A 22695-nucleotide genomic window follows, 5' to 3' on the forward strand; every position below is an offset into this window, starting at 1 on the left:
CATGTTTTATTATATATATATATGTTACCATAATAAAAAAAAATAAAATGCAAAAGAAAGGGATCTTTAAAGCTCTGTTGTTTTTCAGCTTTTAAGAACTTTCCTTGCTCCCTTTCACTTTAACTTGACACCGTCTGCAATCTGATAGCTTGTGGCATTGTTCCTGCACATGGGTGCTTAAAATCCAGAAAAGCTGCTGGATTTTACTTTGCCTATAATTGAGGAACACTTCTAGTAGCAAAAATATCCCCTGGTGCTGTTTTCAAAATGCCAGCTCAATGTGATAGAACTGTAGCAGTACAAGTCCCAGAGTCTCTTTTCTTCATAACTTAGTTTGGCAGTTTCCCTTTTCCAAATCAAAGAAATACATAAGGCAGCTAATTTTTTTCTCATTATTATTAGTTTTAAATCTTCCCACGTTCCTAAAGATAAATCCTGTGTGTTTTGTTTTGCCCTTGAGTACTTACAATGATCAATTACTTGGCCTGTTTTTGTGTTTATTGTGTGATTTCAGATACAAATCAACCTAGAAAGAGAACCCGCCTAACAGCAGATAGAGTCACAAGAAAGCAAAGAGTTGTGATTCATGGACTGTACTTGTCATTTTTGTTCTGATTTATATCTTGTTATGTCTTACCCAAGCTCACAAATCATATACAGATGAATACATCTGAAATACATATGCTGACTATGTGGCCAGTTTTTACTCTTCCCGTAGCTGATCTAGAACAGTCTTCCTCCACACTACTGAGCAATTTCTAAATGCTTATCATATCCCTTAAAAAGACTCTCCCACTTCTAATTATTTCAGGAGATTGTTATCATGTAAGGGATACAAAATCAGAGAATAATCTGTGATTGCTTTCGTTAATATTGAGGCTAAACTAGATCGTCTTAGTTTTGAAAAACTGGGGTTGAGAAACTTGTGGGGAAATAATGGATTTTTTATGGAATGTGCAGTTGCATATTTATCTTAGGAGGTCTATGTAAGAGTTTTACCTCCCAAAACTGTAATCTATGTAAGTTATCAAATTTGTTTATTATTTCTTTAAACTGTTTTGGAGTAAGAAGGTTTACAAACAACTGGCAAAATTGCATTGACATTATAATTTAATCACTTTATCCCAAATCATTTTGCTTACTGTAACTTGATTATATTTCAGAATTCTTAGAAATTTCACATTCCCTTTGAAAAATAAAGTTTGCAGTTTATTTCTATAATGGTGAAAAAATTATTATCACCTAAGTCCTTATACAAAATATGAAGAATTGGTTTAAGAATAAGGTCATGTATTGGACTAAGTGAACCCATTTACAGTAATGGTATGGAGGACAGAGTTAGAAACTCACAAATCATATGCAGAGTTTATGAAACTGTAGTAGACTATAACCTTATCTTTGTAAAAAGTTATAAATACATACATATACACATATGCAAACGTCTAGAAGAATATACATATCAGAATGCAATTGCAAGAGATATTAGTGATTTGTTCTTTTTCTTCTAATTTCCATACAGTGACTGTTACTTTTAAAATGTCATTTTTAAAAATTATGGATACCAGTCTTTTAACAAGAATGTTTTACTTTCTCTCTTTTTATTCTGATGATACAGAGTAACAGTGTTGCAACAAATCAGAGTTTTGAACAAAAAAAAAAAAACCAACAGGGGCATGCAGTTCAAGAAGTAACAAATTCATTTACAGTCAAAGAAAAAAATTATAGAAGTGGGACTTTTCTGGAAAATTCAGGATATGTGGCCACAATTAAGGTGTTTAACTTTAGAACTAATAGAATAGATGTCTGTGAAGGCTCTGGTAGGTAAACCATCTCCAAGTTAGTGGATAAATTTTACCTAGGCCTTGAAGAATGAAGGAATAGGATTTTATCAGGCAGAGAAAAGATGGAAAAATGGGTAGAGTTGATGATAACCCACTATAATGATTATCACAAACAGTGCTGATTTATAAATGTGATTGTGACTAAAAGGGGTAATCTACAGGAGTTAGCATTAATTGAAAGGCAGCTAGAGGATAATCTAGGGACTGTATTATATAGTGATTTTGGTAGTAGATGAGGATTGTTGTTAATAACACAAATACAAGAATGTTCCTCTATTACAAGATGTTAAGAATATGTTGATACATGGGAAAAATACAACAAATGTAACTTATAGACTAGAGTTAACAGTGATATTGTAGTGATTTTATTGCAAAGGCTATATTCAGTTCTTCTGAATATATTCCTAGTAGTGGGATTGCCAGATCATAAAGCAGTTTTATATTTAGCTTCTTGAGGAACCATCAAACTGTCTTCCACAGAAGCTGCACCATTTTACACTCCCACCAACAGTGAAGGAGTGTTCCCATTTCTCCACATCCTTTCCAGCACTTGTAGTTTTCTGTTTTTTAAATAATGGCCATTCTGTAATGCATGAAGTGATACCTCATTGTAGTTTTGATCTGCATTTCTCTAACCACTAGTAATGTTGAGCATCTTTTCATGTGCTTTTTGGTCATTTGTATTTCCTCTTTGGAAAAAATGTCTATTCAAGTCTTTTGCCCATTTTTTAATTGAGTGGCTTGTCTTTATTATTGAGATATGTGATATTTTTATATAACATGGAACCAAACCCTTGTCAGATATATTGTTTCTGAAAAGTTTCCCTGTTGAGTAGGTTATCTTTTCACCTTCTTACTTAGCAAAGCCAATTGAAGTATTAAAGTGTTTAATTTTGTGGAGGTTCCATTTATCTATTTTTTTTTCATTGCTCATTCTTTGGGTGTAAGGTTTAAGAAACCACCATCCACCACAAGATCCTGATGTTGATCTATATTTTCTTCCAGAAGCTTTATGTTTCTATTCTACCTTTTATATATAGGTTCTTGATCCATTTTGAGTTAATTTTTGTATAAGGTGTGAGATAGGAGTCTTCTTTCTTTCTTTTAGATGTGAATATGCAGTTTTCCCAGCACCATTTGTTGAATAGACTGTTCTGACCCTTCTGGTTGAGTTTGAAAACCTTGTCAAAAATCACTTGGCCATAGATGTGAGAATCTTATTCTGACCTTTCAATTTGATTCCTTTAGTTAATCTGCCTGTCTTTATGCCAGTACCATGCTGTTTTTACCACTGTAGCTAAGTAATATGATTTAAAGTGGAGGAAATGAGAATCTTCCAACTTTGTTCTTTTTTAAGGCCCTTACCCTTCCAGATAAATTTGGTAATTGGCTTTTCCAATTCTGCAAAGAGGCTGTTGGAATTTTTATTATAGTTGTGTTGAATCTGTAAATCAATTTAGGTAGAGTTTACATCTTAATGATACTTAGCTTCCAATCTGTGAGTATGGAACATACTTCCATTTATTTAGGTCTTCTTTCCTTTCTTTTAGCAATGCTTTGTCATTTTCTGAATACAGATTCTTTTTTGTCCTTGGTTATGTTTATTCCTAAATATTTGATTCTTTTAGTCACTATTATAAATGGATTTTTTTTCTGACTTTGCATAGAAATGTTACTGATTTTTGTGTATTAATCTTGTATCCTGTCACTTTGCTAAAATCATATATTAGCTCTAGTAGTCCTGTTGTGGGGTTTTTTTTTTTTGGATTTTCTAGGTTTTGGTGTCCTATCATCAATGAAGTGCAAAAGTTTTACTTTTTCCTTTCACATTTGGGTGCCTTTTATTCGTTTTTCTTGCCTAATTTCTTTAGCTGGAACTTGGAGCACAATATTGAGTAACTGTGGAGACAATGGGCCTCCTTGTCTTGTTCCTGATCTCAGCAGGAAAGCCTTCAGTCTTTTATTATTGAGTACAGTGTTAGCTGTGTGTTTTCATATATGCACTTTATCATATTGAGAAAGTTTCCTTCTATTCATATCTTTTGGAGTGTTTTTATCAAGAAAAGATCAAGTAATTTTCCAGCTTCTTCTGCTCAAGGTGAATATAACCTCTGCTGTGCATTCCATTGAAAAAACAGTCCATAAATCTAATAAGGGCTATATTCCAGGGCTCACACCCTGATTATACTTATAATAAACCTAGTCAATGCTTCATTCTTTGGGACACACACTGTCCATCTTGATTGGATTCACCAGATTATTGCAAAACTATAACCCTCATCTGATGTTGGATACATAAAGCCATTGTGAAGGACAGTTTTCCAAAATTCATTCATTCCTTTATACACTCATAAATCCTTTTGATTTGCATCCTGGAGAGTAAGCAGGGAACCTAATACACTGGGTGCCTACAGGTAAAAGAATGGAATTCTCTGAAGTAAATCTGGAAATTTAAAAAAAATTTTAATTAAAAATAAAATATAGAAAGGGACAATATTATCTTTTAAGGTATTATATTATTAGAACCAAACAATGCTGGTTCCCAATTTTTTCCAACTTGATTGTCTTAGAAAAAAGAAATAATCCAAATTCACTTATTCACTTACAAACGGAGTGCTTTCCCTAACCCTTGTATAGCTTGAGTGGCAGAAAGCTAAAGCCCTATCAGCTGAATACATAAGAGAAGAGGGTCCCAAACTGGTAGGCCAGCTAGAAATTAAGAGAGTGAGATTCCCCAGAAGCAAGAGAATCACAGAAGGGTGAACCCCAAAATCTGAATATAAACTCTTGCCGAATTCTTGGCTGACTATCAACCTATTCAGGCATAGGGAAGCCGCTAGGGCCATGCTAAAAACAGCTGCTGCTGGAAGGTGTAAAATTGAGCACCTGTGCACTTACAGGGTCATCAGAGTTTGCAATTTGCGTCCACTTAACATCCTACTAGAACAAAAAGCAACAGTCCTCAGAAACAGGATATAGAGTGGCTGAAATGATTATTATCTGCCAGTTTTAAATGCTGTCCTCCAACATATTGAGCCATGTGTTATTGATATGAAAGAAAGAGGAAAATGTAGTTATGCATGGGGTGAAAAAGGTAATCAATAGAAACTGACTTTATGTGGGCCTACACATTGGATATAATAGCCATAGATTTCAAAGCAGCTATTATAGGCATGTTCCAATGATTAAAGGGAAAATAAACTTAATGAGTGAATCTCAACAGAAAAAATGAAAACTATTAAAATATGGAAATTCGAGAGCTGAAAGTACAATAACTGAAATGAAAAATTCATCTATTGGGCTCAGCAACAGTTGGAGATGCAGAAGAAAGAATAAGTTAACTTGAAAGTAGGTCACTAGAAATAACCCAATCCAAAGAAGAGAAAGAAAAAAGAATGAAGCAAGACAACAGTGCCACTGAGAACCAAAGGACAATATCAAAGACCCATCTCACAAAATACAAGTTCTGTCATGTTCATTAGGCCTCAGATTATGCAGCAATGGCAGTGAGGGGGGGCTGCATTATGCCACAAAAGCTCATTCATGAGAACTGGATTTGTTAGTAATAAGACACACTTGCCTTAGGTATTAAGAGATTTAACTGTACCTAAAGAGAGGTTCACACTGCCCACTCATTCTGACTTACATCCTGTAATAGTTTGAAGCTGTATGGACCCCAGGCAAGTATGTTCTTAAAGTTAATCCATTCCTGTGGGTGTGGAACTGTTGTAAGTAGGATCTTAAGATGGGACCCATCTCATTCAGGATGGGTCTTAATCATTTTACTGGAGGCCTTTATAAGAGAATGAAATTCAGACAAAGAGAGAAAGCCATGGAAGCAAGAAGCTGAAAGCAGTGAAATCTGAAAGAGAAGGGGGAGACCAGCAGACACCACCATGTGCCTCATCACATGGCAGAGGAGCTATGGATCTCAGGCAGCCAGTCTTTGGGAAGAAAGCATTGCCTTGATGAAGCATTGCCTTGATGATGCCTTGATCTGGATATTTTTCTCAGCCTCAACAATGTCAGATTGTAATTTAATACATTCTCACTTGTAGCAGTTTGATATGGTTATGAATTCCAAAAATAGATATTGGATTATGCTTGTAATCTGATCTGTACCTGGGCATGATTGAGCTATGATTAGGACAGATAAAAGGCATGGCAAAGAACAGAGTTGAAGGTTTCTGATGTTGGAGTTTTGATGTTGGAGTTTGATGCTGAAGCTTGAGCCCCAGGGAAAGAGAGAGAGCCTTTCACCTGATAGTCTACCGTTGACCTTGTGGAAAGAGGCCAAGCCTAGAAAGCCTCATAGTCTACAGCTGACCTTGTGGAGGAAACAGGAGCTGAGCCCAGCAGAGCCCAGGAAGCCTCACAGACATTGGCAGCCATCTTGCTCCAACATGTGGAAATAGACTTTGGTGAGGGAAGTAACTTATGCTTTATGGCCTGGTAACAGTAAGCTCCTACCCCAAATAAATACCCTTTATAATGTCTACCAGATTTCTGATATTTTTCATCAGCACACCTCTGGCTGACTAATACATCACTGTTAAAAGCCAACCTATTTCTGATATCTGCATTTCAGCAGTGTAGCAGACTAAAACATATTCCTTTGTGATTTGTTTGTGTGTGTGCATGTTACCCCATGCACACTCAACCATGTATTGAGAATCACGGGATACAATGCACAGCCATGGAATTTATCCATCCCTCTTTTGATCTCTTTTTTTACGATGTATATTTTCTAGACTGTCTTTTTTATTCTTTTTCTTAAACCTACCCTTTTTCTCTCCATCAATAAAGGTCATGGATGCTGTAAAATATTAATGTTTTAATTCTCAATTGTATTCTTCAAATAAAATTCTGTATTTTTAGGGTATCTCATCTGTGAGATTATCTTTAAGTCTTTTGTACTTATCATTCTAACAAAATCTTATAAAGGATATTTCATAACCAAGGTTATGAAAAGGTTATGTACTAAGTCTTTATTGGGAGATGCAATCCCAACCTAGTGAAAATGAGGATAGGAAGTGAGGTAGAGAAAGAGACAAAGCAAATACATGATGGAGCATATCAAGCAAGTCTGAGCTTCTAAAAAAACACAGTCATTTGCTCAGTCACATAAAATGTCTTCCAAGCGGCAGACTTGGCCTAGTGGTTAGGGCATCCGTCTACCACATGGGAGGTCCACGGTTCAAACCCTGGGCCTCCTTGACCTGTGTGGAGCTGGCCCATGCGCAGTGCTGATGCGCGCAAGGAGTGCCCTGCCACATAGGGGTGTCCTTCGCGTAGGGGAGCCCCACACACAAGGAGTGCACCCCATAAGGAGAGCCACCCAGCGCGAAAGAAAGTGCAACCTGCCCAGGAATGGCGCCGCACACATGGAGAGCTGACACAACAAGATGATGCAACAACAAAAAAAAAACACAGATTCCCGTGCCGCTGACAACAACAGAAGCAGACAAAGAAGACTCAGTAAATAGACACAGGGAACAGACAACTGGGGTGGGGGAGGAAGGGAAGAGAAATAAATAAATAAATAAATCTTTTAAAAAAAAGGTCGTCCAGATAGACTGTGCAGAACCCAGTGCTGCCTCTCCCAGAGGGGCCAGAGAAGGCAAGTGTTAAACAAAACTTCAATCCCGAAGCATTTTGTGGTTGCTTTTGCTGTTGTATGATAGCATCTCATTGGACTAGAGTGTGTTGAGGGGAGAAAGAAAGAGGAATACATCTGAAATCTATGTGCTGGCTCCTTCCTGTCTCCTGTCTTAATGGCAAAGTTTTGCTCATCGCTAAGCTGTTCCCTGGCCCCTTTGTGCACCCACCAAGGAAGCCAGATCTTTGCTCCCAGATCTACACTTCTCCAAGTCCAGATTTGACAGAAGGAGCTAGAGTCCCCGTGCATCTGGCTGGGCCCAACCTGGCCTCTGGGGGTGCATAGCACATACCATGGAGGCCATGTCCAAGTCCAACCTTTAGCTCAGGGGAGGCTGGAGCAGGAACTATGTGAGGAGGTAAAGCTTGGTGGCAACTGCCAAAGCTTAACACTGAGAAAACAATTGAGGCCAAAAAATCTGGAGAGATGGATAAGTGGGAACAACACAGTCTTTGTCTGTACTTTGCAAATTGGCAGAACATAGTAAATGGGAGGGAGAGAGTGGTAAAAACACAAACAAAATGACAACATGACAACAAAAAAACAACCATGAGCATATGGAAGGAAACAGTCAATGCCCTCATTGCCTTTTGTAAGCGAGCATTGGGTCCATCTCCCCAACCTGCCTATCCCTTTACAAGTGTTGGGTGGATCACTATGAAATAAATGTAGGTAATCTTGGCTTGAGCAAATCGATTTCTTTACTTCAGGTCTTTGCAGCTCCTTCAAAATATGAATGTAAATTGGAAGTCTCCATCCAGAAGAGATATTGTGCACAACGTTTCACAAACATGTGATCATCAGTCTGCCCCAATTTTTTTGCAGGATGTATTAGTCATTTGAAGGGGTGCTGATGCAAAGTACCAGAACTTTGTTGGATTTTATCTGGTGTGGAAGCTGATAGTCACAAGGCCCTAAAGAGTCCAACTCAAAGTAGGATAAGAAGTACTTTTTCATCCAAAGCCATTGGTCACGTGTTGAAGCAAAATGGCGGGTGATGTCTGTGATGGTTCAGCCTTACTTTTTCCACTTAAGGCTCCATGGTCCCAGCTTCTTTCAGTCTCAGCTGTAGGCTGGCATAAGGCTCATCTCTCTCCCCAGGGCTCATTTCTTTCTAGGCTCAGCTGTTCTGTTCTCTTCACAAGGTCAGCTGTAGACAATCAGGCTCATCTCTCTTCCCAGGACCTCTGCCATGTCTAATGAGCTGCTCTCTTCCTCTGCTGTGTCTTTGTGTGTGTGTGTATCTGCCAACCAAGGGGGCAGGCACTCAAAGACCTACTGACATGGCTGAATCAAAGCCCTAATCTTAATTTAATAAGTAAATGGAACCTTTGAATTTAATACAATCAAAGGATATCACACCCAGAGGAACCAATCAGTTTACAAACACAATCAATATCTCTTTTTGGAATTCATAAATAATATCAGCTGCCACACAGGACCTCATGGGAGTAATGCTTATAGGCTTCACCTTGGGAAATGTTACTCTAGACTTTCTGGGCCATTTTCTCACTTTGAAAACTGTCTTTAGTTTACCAGGGCTGCTATTACAAATACCACCTGATACTCATGGGGGAAAGATTAAAACTTGTTTTATACTTTCTTTATGCAGTTTATGTATCCATATATTTCTCTTTAGCTTACATTCTATATACTTTATTATCTGTAATGGGGAACTTAGGAAAACATGTATTTACTCTCTATGAAGTATATTTTACTCTCTTAAAACCCAACAAAATTATACATGAACCTCTGATAAAATGAATTGTAAGTAAAGTGATTTTTCCTTACTAATAGAGAACTTTGAACGATGATTTATTTAAACTAATGGCATTCCAAATTTATTTTGAGAGTATACATATATATAACTTTGCATTGCTTGTAAATCATAGAAACTGCAATTCTGGATATAGTTATAACACCTAGACTGGAAGAGGGGTGTTTAAGCTACGTGGGGTGGGTAGAATTCTAAAGTGGTTCCATCACCTTTTATCCCTGTATTACTATTATGATTGTGTTATATTAAATACTTCAAAGGATTTTGCAGGTGTAATTAAGGTTACTAATCAGTTGACTTTAAGATAGGGAGAACATCTGGGTAGGCCTGAACTAAGAACATGCGCACTTTCAAAGCAGAGAGTTTTCTCTGACTGATAGCAGAAGAGGAAGTCAAAGAAATTCCAAGAATGAGAAGGAGGTGACATGCCCCCTGGCTTTGAAAATGGAGAGGGCCATGTGGAAAAGGCCTGAGAATGGCCTCGGGGAGCTGAGAAAGACCCCTGGCCTACAATCAGCAAGAAAACCAGAACTTCAGTCCAACAACCACAAGGAACTGGATTCTGCCCACAACCTGACTGAACTTGAAAGCAGATTCTTCACCAGAGCCTCCAGGTGGCAGCTCAGCCTAGCCAACGCCTTGGGTATGAGGTGCTGGGCAGAGAACACAGCCGAGGCCGCACAGACCTCTGACTCGTTCTGTAGAGCTGTGAGATAAATGAGTGTGGTCCTATGCCATATAAGTTTGGACTGATTTGTTACATAGTTTATTAGTCAGTCAAAGGGGTGCTGAGGCAAAGTACCAAAAATCTGTTGGCTTTTATAAAGGGTATTTATTTGGGGTAAAAGCTGACAATGACAAGGCCCTGAAGAGTTCAACTCAAGGTTGGTTTCTCACCAAAGTCAGTTTCGCCCCGTGTTGAAGCAAGATGGCCGCTGATCTCTGCGAGTGTTCCGCCTTCCCCTCCGAGCTTCCTTTCAGCTGCAGGCTGGCCCAGGGCTTGTCTCTTAGGGCTTCCTCTCCTGGCTTAGGGCTCGTTCCTTTCCCAGCCTTCTCAGCTGTTCTTTTCCCCTCCCAAGGTCAGCTGCAAATTTCAGGTAATGCCTCATCTCTCCCTGGAGCCCCAGAATTAAAAAAGACAGAGCTCTCCCTTCTGGTGTGCCTATCTCAAGGGAGTCTCCATTTTACATCAGACCCACCAAGGAGGTGGGAACTCAACCTGAGTCACTGCTGTGGTTGAATCAAAGAAAGCCTCCAAGCAGTCCTAACAGCTAACCTACGCAAGAGCCCTTCTACGGAATCCAATATAATCCAAGGGTATTGCCCCCAGAGGAATAGATTCATTTACAAACATATTCTTTCTTTTTTGGGGATTCACAAAAATAATCTCAAACCATCACACACAGCAATAAGACACGAATAAATTGTTTGTCTGCAATGCCCACACATTCATTCAGGAAGCTCACAGTAATATTTTCTTGGCTTTTCTGGAGGTGACCAGTAGTATGTGTCAGAGCGTTAGATTTGAAAAGTTTGAATTTAAATACTATCAAATACTAATTTAAACATCATGGTTCTGAAGTTATAGTGTGCCTCAGAATCACCTGGTGCGCTTGTTCGAGCACAGATTGTTGGAGTGCACCCTCAGAGTTTCTGATCCACAGGTATAAAGTGGACCCCAAGATCTTGCATTTCTTACAAGTTCATAGATAATGCTGATGATGCCAGCCCAGGGACCACATTTCGAAAGAACCCCAACTGTTAATGTCATTAGACCTTCTTTTAATATTATGGGAAGAATGATTTTGTAAACTATTGTATCTATCTGTAATTCTCCACTTTAATTACTTGTTTTCTAGAAAAAAAAATACTTCTAGTAAAACTATGATAGGGATGCATTTTGTTGTGGGCACAGCCTCTGATGTAGTTGTCTCTCTACATAATTCTTCCTAACGTAATTCTTTCCCTTTGAGGACTGTTCCATAAACCTCCTTATGCAATGGTTTTTCACTTGCTTAGACATCGTCTTTATCAGGAAGTATGGGTATAGTTTAAGGAGTCAACAGCAATTATTTGTGACAAAAACAAACACTATGGAACAAAGATGTTACCTTGTTGTACCTAAAGACCAAAGTTCAAAGGAAGGTTAATGGCAAAGCCCACTGTAGCTTAGCAGTTAAGACATGCACCACTTTGGCAGGTGTGAGACCTGCGTTAGAATCCAGCCACATGGAGCTACAGGGAACTTGCTGTCAATCATAGCAGGCCAAGGAGAGGCACCTAGAAGCAACAGCCCCTTTTTGCCTCCCAAAGAAGTGAATGTATTAGACAATTGCTGGTTGCAATACTCAATTCAGCCATCTTCCAGAACATTCATGGTCAGGTAACAACAAGTATCTGAGATTATAGAATGGTAATTTCGTGTGGTTAAGAATCATGTGATCTAGTTCTTCCATGCAGTTGTTCCTCAATCATGAACCCTTTTGTTTAAGTCTCGTACTTTGATATTGATCATTTTGTACCCCTTCCTTGAAATGCCCGACTGACTAAATCAATCAATGAACAAGCATTTATTGAGTGTCTACAGAATGCCAAGTAGTTAAACATCAATTCTTGCCATTTAACCCTCAGTTTTGTGGTGGCCTTGGGGAAGGAGGGCACCTGAAGAGCAATGTTTGGAAGAGTCAGTCAGCCCCTGCACCTAGGAGAGGGGGCAGCAAGTGTAGACACTAGAGCAATACACGTCCCTCATGTTGAGTCTAGCTTTTCTATTTAACTCTACTAAGCACTGCTTCCCCTATCTTGTGACTATACCGGGTCAGATATTTGTTCCTTTTTGACCCACTTTTTCTCAGTGCTGATGACACATACCCAGATGGTGAAAGCTGGGATGTAGTTTCAGTTCCTAAATCGTGCCCTATTTTAGCACAGAACTCCATTCCCAGGAAACTTTCGTGTGGTGCTGGATCTGTGCCTCTAAGGTCTTTAGCAGCAACACTGATTCCTGAGTGGCCCTGGCTGATAGGCTGGGTCATCAAGATGGAGACCCTGGAACCCCCCAACCCTCTTCTCCAAACTGCCCTTTTCTGTCCTTACCACAAAATTGAAATGGACAGAAAGTAGCCTAGAACAGCCGGTAAAAATTCCTCAGCCAAACACATGTGCACTGGCTGCCAAGCACAAATGAGAGTAACCTAATGACGTCTGTCCTGTTAAATCGTCATACTAACATGATACTTTCTGATCATGTCACTTTTGAGCAGGCATGATTGCCTACTGTGAGTGCTACATCATCCCTGATCTGACCCCACTTCATCTCACACCATTCCCATGTCACATCATCCCACCTCTCTAAGTTGTCTCCACCCTAGCCCAATAAAACCCTGCCTCTTTCCCAACTCAGGGAGACAGATTTGAACCTCATCTACTGTCTCTTTGCTGATAGACCTTGCAATAAGTCTCTTTTTTTCCCTCAAACTGCCAGTGCCATGCTCCCATGCACATCGGGCAACAAACCATTGCTCAGTAACAAGACTTACTGTGAAACCTGGTCAGATTGACTCAGACCCCAAGGGACAGAGTCTGTAGAGGGAAATCTAACAAGCTTTCCTGGGTAAGACTCTTGGGTGGTTCTTTGCTTTTAGATGGAATTGCATTAAATCAAGGTGGTAATTCAGGATGGTTAGTCCATGAAAAATAGTTGCTGTGATTGGCAAGTAATTGTGCCTTCAATTAATTTAAGACAGAAAAACTGATGAACCATCACTTAAACTGCACAATTTCTTTTGGAAAGAACCCTCCAAAACATGGAGTCGTGAATTTAAAGAAGAGTGGTACCAGGTGAAATTATTGTGAGCCACTTATGGAGCATTCAGTAGTCTGAATTCCCTAGAAAACTGAGCCTGGAGCAACCAGCTCAGATACTAATTATCGGGAGGTGCAATTCCAAGAAAATGAAAGTGAGGGGGCAAAGAGAAGTGAGGCAGGGAAGAAGGGGGAGCAGATGGGTGGAGCCCTTGCTGGTCAGAGCTGGCAGCAAACATGGCAGGCGGTCTCCCACGAGGCTGTGTGAAAGGACAGCCTCTCAGGACAGCCGTGGAGGGGTGGGAGGGAGGGCTGGCTGGTCCCCTGACTCCCTCTCCCCTCCTAGCGCCCAGGTCCTACCGGTCAATGTAGCCCACAGGGCAGCAGTCCCCCTCCAGGTCTGGGTGGTGGGTGTCAGGCCCTCTCTGGGGCAAGCCCAGTGGGGTCCCATGTGGCCCCTGAGCAGGTGCGCAGAGGCCCATGTCTGTGGGGCTTCCCTGGCAGCTGGACTTGACAGGCAGAAAGAGAAGAGCTCTTCCTGGGTGCCCCAGCTGGGAAGCCAAACAAAAAACCGAGGCAAATGAGTGGCATGCATCTCAGGTGGTGAAAAAGCTGGACCCCCATGCAAAGTCGCAAAGTTTCCTCTAACCGCGAGGGTTTAAGATTGGGAAGGAAGAGGAGTCTAGAGAGATACAGATATAGATATAGATACAGCTATAGATAGATATGTAGTTGATATAGATATATATAGATATAGATGATATGGGGATAGAGATAATATAGATACAGAAACAGAAATAGAGATATCGCCTCATTTTGTAAAGAACTTTCAACCTGAATCAACTGATATGCAAAAATTAACTGACCCGCCAACAGGCGTTTAAATACCTGACAGTCTCCATACCACTGTTTTTCAACCTGTTTTTCAACCTCCACTGCACACTAGACTAGATTCTGATTTAATTGGTCTGGAATGGGGCTCATACATTTTTTAAATTACCCCCATGTATTTCTAATAAGCAGTCAGTGTTGAAAGACACTTTTTAAAACCACCAGTTACATTACTTATCTGCAGAAGCTGGTGATGTTTACTGAGCACTTATCGTATCACAGGTATGTAGCTAAATGCTTTACTTCCATCATCTTAATGATATTATCAATCCAGTTATTTCCCTCATATAGCATTATAGAGACACTGACGGTAAAAGATGTTGAGAAAATTGCAGGACACAGAGCTAGGGAGTGACAGTGCCAAGACAGAATCTAAGTTGTCTGACTCCAGGGCGTCAACTCTTAACTCCCCTAAGGACCCTTCACAAATTAAAAACCTTCCATCAATGAGATATCATCCCACACCTATTAGACTCGCCAATATTAAAAAGTCAGAAAACTGTAAATGTTGGAGAGGATGTGGAGAGAAAGGAATGCTTATTCACTGTTGGTAGAAATGTAGAATGGTGCAGCCACTGTGGAAGACTGGCAGTTCCTAAGGAAGTTGAATATAGACTTGCCATGGGACCGTGTGATACCATTGCTAGGCACATACCCAGAAGAACCGAGAGCAGTGACATGAACAGATATCCACACACCGATGTTCATACCGGCATTATTCACCATTGCCAAAAGCTGGAAACAACCCAGATGTCCATTAACTGATGAATGGATAAACAAATTGTGGTATATTCACACGATGGAATATTACACAGCAGTAAGAAAAATGAAGTTGTGAAGCATATGACAACGTGAATGAAACTGGAAGACATTATATTGAGTGAAGGCAGACATAAAAAGGACAAATATTGTATGACTCTGCTATTATGAACGAAATATATTGTATAAACTCATGGAGTTAATGATTAGAATATAGGTTACCAGAAAATAGAAGGAAGTAGAGAATGGAAAGGTAAAAGTTAATCTGCAGAATTGGTAAAAAGTTTGTTTATAAATCTTTGGAAATGAATAGAAATGGTGAAAGCATATCATGATGTTTGTAACTAGCCGTGCTATAGTTTGACTGGTTGAAAGGGAAGCCCTAAGGTCATGTATATTACTAGAAGGAAAGCTAGAAACTGTAACCTGGGACTCTATAAGATAGGAAAACCTCATATAAAACACAAATATGGGTGATATTGCATATATAAGACTTTTTTACACAATATAAATACAAATATACTACAGAGAAGGAGAAAGAATAGCAGCTATGTACAGCAGGGAAAGCATAGAAAGATTGAGAGGTGATGCGCTTTGGCTGTTTTTTGTTTATTATTATTATTATTGGAATAATGACATGTTTTAAGAATGATTGATGTGATGAATGCACATATATGTGATTACACTGAATACCATTGATTGTGCGCCTTAGATGGATTTATGATTTATTAATATGTGTCAATAAAATGGATTTGTTAAGGGGAAAAAAACTTTCATCTTCTTACCTTTAGACAGTCTTAGTTATTTAAGGAAATTCCAAAAAATTTAACATGAGTAGCAGCAGATCTTCACTAAAAAATAAGATGGCTTAATAGAAAACCAAGAGGAATTGATTTATCAAATGTATTTTCTGAGATTTTAGGGTGACTCATGAAGGGCCTAAGTTAATAAATGCTGAGGCAATATTACTGTAAATAGATTTATTTTTCTCATTCATCAGAAATTCACAGTTTAGACAAAAAGTTATACATTTGAAAACACCTCACTGTCATATTTCAAAGAGCATTGCTTAATCATGCATTAAAACACAGCCATTGTTAACCTTGGGGAACAATTCAAGTGACAAATGAGAATTTACAAACCTTTTCATCGCTTCACAGCTTATCTGAAAAGGAGGTTAAATCACCCTGTTCTGAGCCATGGTTGCAGACTCTCTATCTCTCTCTTTCTCTCTCTCTCTCCCCCTTTCTTTCCCCTCCTCCTCCCCCCCCCCCCCCCCCCCCACACACACACACTTGATCTCATCTCCCTGGACTCTTGCTCTTTCTCTCAGTACATCTGCTTCTGGCCCTTTCCATTTGCAACCTTCAGGACTCTTCCTCTCCCCATAAAGTCTTCATCTTCCTTCAGTCCTTGGCTCTCTGTAGGCCTCTGGTTTCTCCCCATGTGTCAGCACTCCATTTCCCACTCCAGGTGGGAGACAGACAAGTGACTGCTCATCATAAAGAGCTGAGATCTCCCACCCCAACGACTTCAGGCAGCTGTGAACCTCACGGCCGCCATGTTTCTCTCTGTGCCTGGTATGCTGACCACCGTTCCTGAAACACTTCTCTTTCCCCTCTTTCTCTCCTTCTAAATCCAGGCCATTGTCAAAGGACCCTGTCTCCACCAACCAATCATGTCTTTCTCTGGAGTCCTCTTGCCTCTCTAGTCAAACGCATTCTCTTTGGATCTCTACTGTTCTACATCTGTTTCACACAAACCGACCTGGTCTCTCCAAACTATGTAATAAACACCTTGCAGAGGCAGAAACAGAGTTTCCATATCATTTGTATCTTTCATACCCAAGTCTAGACTAACGCCAAGCACACCAAGAGAAGCTCTGTGAACACCCGATGATTAATTATTTTATCCCTGAAGCTCATCATGGATAATGAAGATGCCCAAATAATGCCATTAGATCACGTTAAAAACGTTTTAATGGGGAGCAGGTGTAGCTCAGTGGTTGAGTACCTGTTTCCCATGTACAAGATCCTGGATCAATACCCGATACCTCCTTTAAAAATTTTTTTAAATTATGACTAGAATTAATAAACACATCCTTTCCCCTCATGAGAATCCAACCCAAATTATTTTCTGGGGGAATTACCGTAATTTTTAACCATAGGGTACCTTGTTAAGCTCTGTTTTCATATCTTGTTGATTAAATCTACACATGGGGATTCGTAGGCCATTAGTTGTTTGGCCAATGCTAAATGCAAGCCGGGGACAAACTGCCCAATGGCCAGTCCAAAGGTTGAGAGTGATGCACTTCAGTGGCTCCTGATTTCAAGTAAGAGCTAATTAGGAATGATTCGATTCACACCTCATCTTAGACAATTGAAACAGGAGCACAGATGCTGTGTTTTGACTTCAGAGAAGCCCCCTTCTCCCAGAACAATGCAAATTATGAATGAATATTGTTTCTCATACCCAAAGACTAAAGTCAGATACTACTAGGTTGTCCTCTATTCTTAGACTGTCTTATGTAAGAGTTTGTTGAAGAGAGCTAAACTAGACTTCCGTGAAAGATTCGACTGCTGCTCATCAGGAATCATTTCCTGTGGTCTGAAAAGTAAGGTTCTAAGTCTTTTGTACATTTACAATTTTTTTTTCCTGTAGGTTTCATCTTTGACCTTTATGTATTAGAGATAATTTTTTACTCTAGTTATAAGGATAATTTAGAAATCATAATATTAACAACTATCTAATAATAATTTGCCCCAGAATTTTATCATGACAGTTCAAATGAACACAATGTCTGAATTTTAACAACTAGGAAAAGCTCATTAAAGACCATGGCTAAAAATTCTTCAGGACTATCTAATGAAGCCAGAGTTGCTTGTAATTTCTGCAGAACTAAGCAATGTAATCCTTTCAGCGTTACATAAACAGTTGTTTGAGTCTTTTATCAGATCGGCTTTCTCTTCATGCCAAGGAGAGCAATTCTCTTTGAATAAAAGTGACTTTGAAGATTAATAAGTAACAGAATGGGAACACATGGTTTTATGAACATTAAAATTTTCAAATGTCTTTGTGTATATTCACTTTGGAAAAAATAATAGAAGATGCATCACTGGCTCTAGATAGCTTACCTTAGGAGAAAGGCAAAAACTCTTGTCTGTAAATTTTTGGTGAGCCACCATGATTGTCCCCTTAACAGGACGTGGGTTTGGGGATTCTTTCAGGTCCTTTAAGTTTAAGAGAAAGACCTCTTGCAAGTGCTCATAGGTCTTCAGTGCCCACTGAGAGATGTATCTTGGACCCGGAGCTCTTGCAGCAGTGGGCAGGGGCCAGCAAGCTAAGAGCTAATTAGGAAGCTCGAGGGGCAAGAGGCAGACTCCACCCCCTGCCTCTATAACTGGGCGTCAGATGGAAGCTCTGGAATCCTTGTACCCGCGGTGCTTCCTGTACTGGAAACATGCGTGTGTGTTTGAGTGCATTTATTTATGGATCCACAGTTTATTTAAATGTGTTTGTTTTGTACTTTTCAAAGATGGTCTATCTGGCCAGGACCCCAGTCATGAGCATAAAAACCAGGCTAGGGCTGTTAAGCAGGGAGGGAGTTATCAAAGGATGTGGATGGTAGACATTTTGGAGGGGCTTGGGGAAAGGGAAGGAGATCAGAAAGGACCGCCTGCAGAGCCTCTGGGTGGTGGGTGCCTGTCCTGCCCGGACCCAGCAGGAGAATGCCTCTAAGAAGTCAGTATCCTTTGGCCAGGTTGCCACGTGGTTTTACCAGCCCTCGCTGACTCCAGCAGCCAACACTGATGCAGACGACTGCCGCTGGTGGAGCTGGAGCTGCTGCCGCTGCCACCACCAGAAGTCCCTACCACCTCCCTCCTGCCTCCAGACCTGGCCCCAGACCCAAGCAGAACCCTGCTGCAAGGGAGTCTAGGAAGTGTAGTTTCTGCCCTTCTAGCCGCCTGGGATTCAGAAGCAGCACAGGGCAGACGTCTTCCGATGCACAAGACTCTCAGAGATAATGTTACCATAGTTGGCTGCTGGGTGTGGGGAATGGGAGGAAGAGATGAGATGTGGAGGCGTTTTCGGGACTTGGAGTTGTCCTGGGTGGTGCTCCAGGGGCAATTGCCGGACATTGTATGTCCTCCCATGGCCCACTGGATGGAACGTGAGAGAGTCTGGGCTATGGTGTGGACCACAGGCCATGGGGTGCAGCGATGCCCAGAGATATACTCAGCAGACGCAATGGATGTGTCATGATGATGGGGGAGAGTGTTACTGTGGGGGGAGTGATGGGGTGGGGGCGGTGGGGGTGAATGGGGACCTCATATTTTTTTAATGTAATATATTTTTTAAAATGAATAAATAAAATAAAATTAAAAAACAAAACAAAACAAAAAACAAACAAAAAAGTTACCATAGTGCTTTCGCCATTGAGACATTTCTTTTTAACTAGATTTATTTTAATATGATGTGTGATTAAAATCCTTGGTTAGGGAACCAGACTTGGCCCAGTGGTTAGGGCGTCCATCTACCACATGGGAGGTCCAGGGTTCAAACCCGGGCCTCCTTGACCCGTGTGGAGCTGGCCCATGCGCAGTGCTGATGCGTGCAAGGAGTGCTGTGCCACGCAGGGGTGTCCCCCGCGTAGGGGAGCCCCACGCACAAGGAGTGCACCCCATAAGGAGAGCTGCCCAGCGTGAAAGAAAGTGCAGCCTGCCCAGGAACGGTGCCGCACACATGGAGAGCTGACACACCAAGACGACGCAACAAAAAAAACACAGATTCCCATGCCGCTGACAACAACAGAAGCGGACAAAGAAGAACATGCAGCAAATAGACAGAGAACAGACAACCGGGGCAAAGGGATAAATAAATAAATAAATATTTTTTTAAAAACCTTTGGTTATTTGTCTTGAGGGAGAATGGGAAAGATCATAGGTTTTCTATTAGAGAGTATTTTGTGGGTTTAAAGACTATTGGGGGGGCATTTTAATCGATGCAATTCAAAAGCAGCTGAAAAAGTCACTAAAAAGATAGTTTTGTTTGTTTGATTGGTTTTTGCTATGCCTTGCTGTGTCATCTATGACAGGCTTGCAGTGTGTCCCTTTGCTAGCTAACCAAACTCTTAGAAGTAGAGCTGGATGAAGTAAATTTTACCATTTGGGTTTTTTATTTGACAATAGTTGATGCTTTCCTAAAAGCAAAATGTTGGATTTTCTCAGGTAGTTAAGTAAACTGTTTGCTTTCTCTGATGTATGTGGTTTTATTCTAGTTTCACTCTTTATGTGTTCTTTTCCAGTGGGAAATCATTTCAGATGATCATCTACAAATTAATTAACTTATAAAACCGTACCTTGGGACTTAAACTGATTAACTGAATGACCAGCGTTACTAATACGATGCATATTTTGTAGAGCTTTTCACTTCTTTAATCTCAGCTAACCTTCTCCCAAACTCTGTGAGGTGGGCCAGCTACTACTCCATCCTTTTATTTAAGCTATATTAAGTGACAGGCCATGAACTGTAGAAACAAGGAAAGAAGTTGGGTTTATTAATAAATGTGACAGTTTGCTTATAAATATTTATGAAATGACTCACAATTGCTTTTCCAACAACCTTACTTTTCTCTTCACACTACGGGCTAAAGCAGTGATTTTTGAGATTGGGTATGCATACCGCTGGAAGTATGTGAAGACTATCTAAGGGATTCATGAACTCAGATACTTGTGAAAAGAGTCAGTTTTCAGATACTCATCTCCCATCTGTCTCCTCTTCCCAAACTGATTTGCCTAAGGTATGACAATGATGAGGAGGCACCTCCCATCCTATAATTGCTCTTATCCCAAATTGCAAAAAGAATCTTACATCTTTCCCATCATCCTATGGTGTATTGACTCGGGAATTAAAATCTATGGAGCAATGTGAAATACTGGCTTTGGTATGAAGAAAGAAAGTCAATGACTTTCATGATTTGTTGATTCAACTGTTTTTGTTCTTTGTGTGTATGTGTAAGTCTGGGAATTTACAATGCTTTCCTTACAGCAAAATCATAAGGGGAATTAAATGATGTGCCAACTAACAGAAAATTAAAAAATGATTTTTGATGATAGATCACTATGGGATTCTTGGCTTATAACTTGGAAGAGGGTCTAAGAATTGAGTAACATTGCTATAACAAAACTCTTTCCATTCCCATTAATTTATTTATCCAGACAAGATTTCTTGGCACATAAATTTATAAAAATGAGAAACAGGAATAGAACTGATGTTGAGCCAAACTCATTCTAGTAATAAATAATATTCCTCCACAAATTACATGAGCTAACTGGAAAAACAACTCAGCCTCTCTTACATTCTTTTGGAAATGTAAATGTGAATTTCCAACAAAATTTTACTCCTGTGTAATAATTTATCAAAATTCACTATAGCTTATGTTTTCATCATTTATGCCCTAAAAATAATGAATTATAACCAAATCAAGAAAATTTCTAAAATTTAGAGACTTATGGTCACAGGAAATTTTCAAAGAATTAAATGTCAGTTTATATACAGAATTTACTATACACAAAAGTATGAAAAGGTCATCAAAATATCTTCTACATAAAATATATTATGTTAAGATAAAAGCGTGTGGGAATGAAAACAAGAGTTTAAAGAGAAAAAAGATGTGAGATTTTAGACTGTTAAAGACCTTGTTTTTAATGGATGGTGGTAGGTGTCAAATCATTATGGCATTTAGACTACACTAAATGTACTTAAAAGAATGATGTGTCAGTATTTATAGTATGCTGGGAATTACATCCTTGGCAGTTATTTAAACTTACAATGCAAGCACTTATATGCCAATGTAAAAAATTGGGCATGTGAGAGGATGTGTTTTCAAAACTCCTTTAAGGAATGTTGTTAGAAAATGGAATGCTGAGGTCTCATCTGTGCAGAATTGGTAAAAAGTTGTTTGCAAATGTCTAGAAATGAATAGAAATGGTGAAAGCATATCACAGGATTTGTGATTAGTAGTGTTTACATACGGGTATGATAGTGGCTTGTTTTTTTCCTGGAGTAATGAAAATGCTCTTATATTGATGTGATGAATACACAATTCTGTGATTATATCAAATGCCATTGATTGTATACTTTAGATAAATTATATATGTTTATGAACAAAAAAACCAATAGGGTGGATTTAGGGGGAAATACACCAAATGTAAGATATGGAGTATAGTTAGTAGTAATACTTTGACAATGCTCTTTCATGATTTGTCACAAATGTTTCACAACAATGCAAGGTATTGGTGGTGGGTGACATATGGCAGCCCTGCATGATATTATGCATGTTTGTTTTATAAGTCACAACTTTTACTATACCCTTACTGTTTATGTGTGTTCATGTATGAATGATACACTTCAATAAATTTTTTAATGACAAAGAAGTGAAATTCCTTTAAGGAGTCTATCAACGAAAATGTTTTAAGATCATTTTTCTATGCAGAAGATAAAATTTCAGCGTGTCTCCTGTGTGCTCCCTTTGTTTCCCCAGTTTAACCTCGTGTGTGTCAATGCTTGGATGCTGGACTTGTCTCAAGCCATCCTCAACCTGGGCTTTCTGGCAGGAGCATTCACTTTAGGCTATGCAGCAGACAGGTACGTATGTGTGTGACAGCACGTCACATCATCGTAATACAACATGTATCATGGAGATGAAATGGTTCATGACAACAGGTTTGTATCACTATAACACAACATACACTATGGAGACGAAATGTTTCATGACGTTCATATCCCTGTAATACAACGTATACTTATGGAGACGGAATGCTTCATGAGAACAGGTTTGTATCACTATAATACAACTGTACTGTGGAGACAAAATGTATACTTTGAAGATGAAATGTTTCATGACAACATGTAATACAACGTATACTAGGGAAACTAAATGTTTCATGACAACACATTCATAT

General features: G+C 39.6%; 1 protein-coding gene across 1 annotated transcript in view; it reads left to right on the forward strand.

The window, feature by feature from the left end:
• The window catches only part of SLC22A3 (solute carrier family 22 member 3), a 127573-nt gene that overhangs the window by 48857 nt on the left and 56021 nt on the right, over nucleotides 1–22695 (forward strand). The window contains exon 2 of the mRNA XM_004449796.5: nucleotides 22275–22378. Within this exon, the coding sequence (XP_004449853.2) occupies nucleotides 22275–22378 (104 nt within the window). The remainder of the gene's footprint in view (nucleotides 1–22274; nucleotides 22379–22695) is intronic.

The sequence above is a fragment of the Dasypus novemcinctus genome, chromosome 28, assembly GCF_030445035.2.
Source record: "Dasypus novemcinctus isolate mDasNov1 chromosome 28, mDasNov1.1.hap2, whole genome shotgun sequence".
Lineage (NCBI taxonomy): Eukaryota > Metazoa > Chordata > Mammalia > Cingulata > Dasypodidae > Dasypus > Dasypus novemcinctus.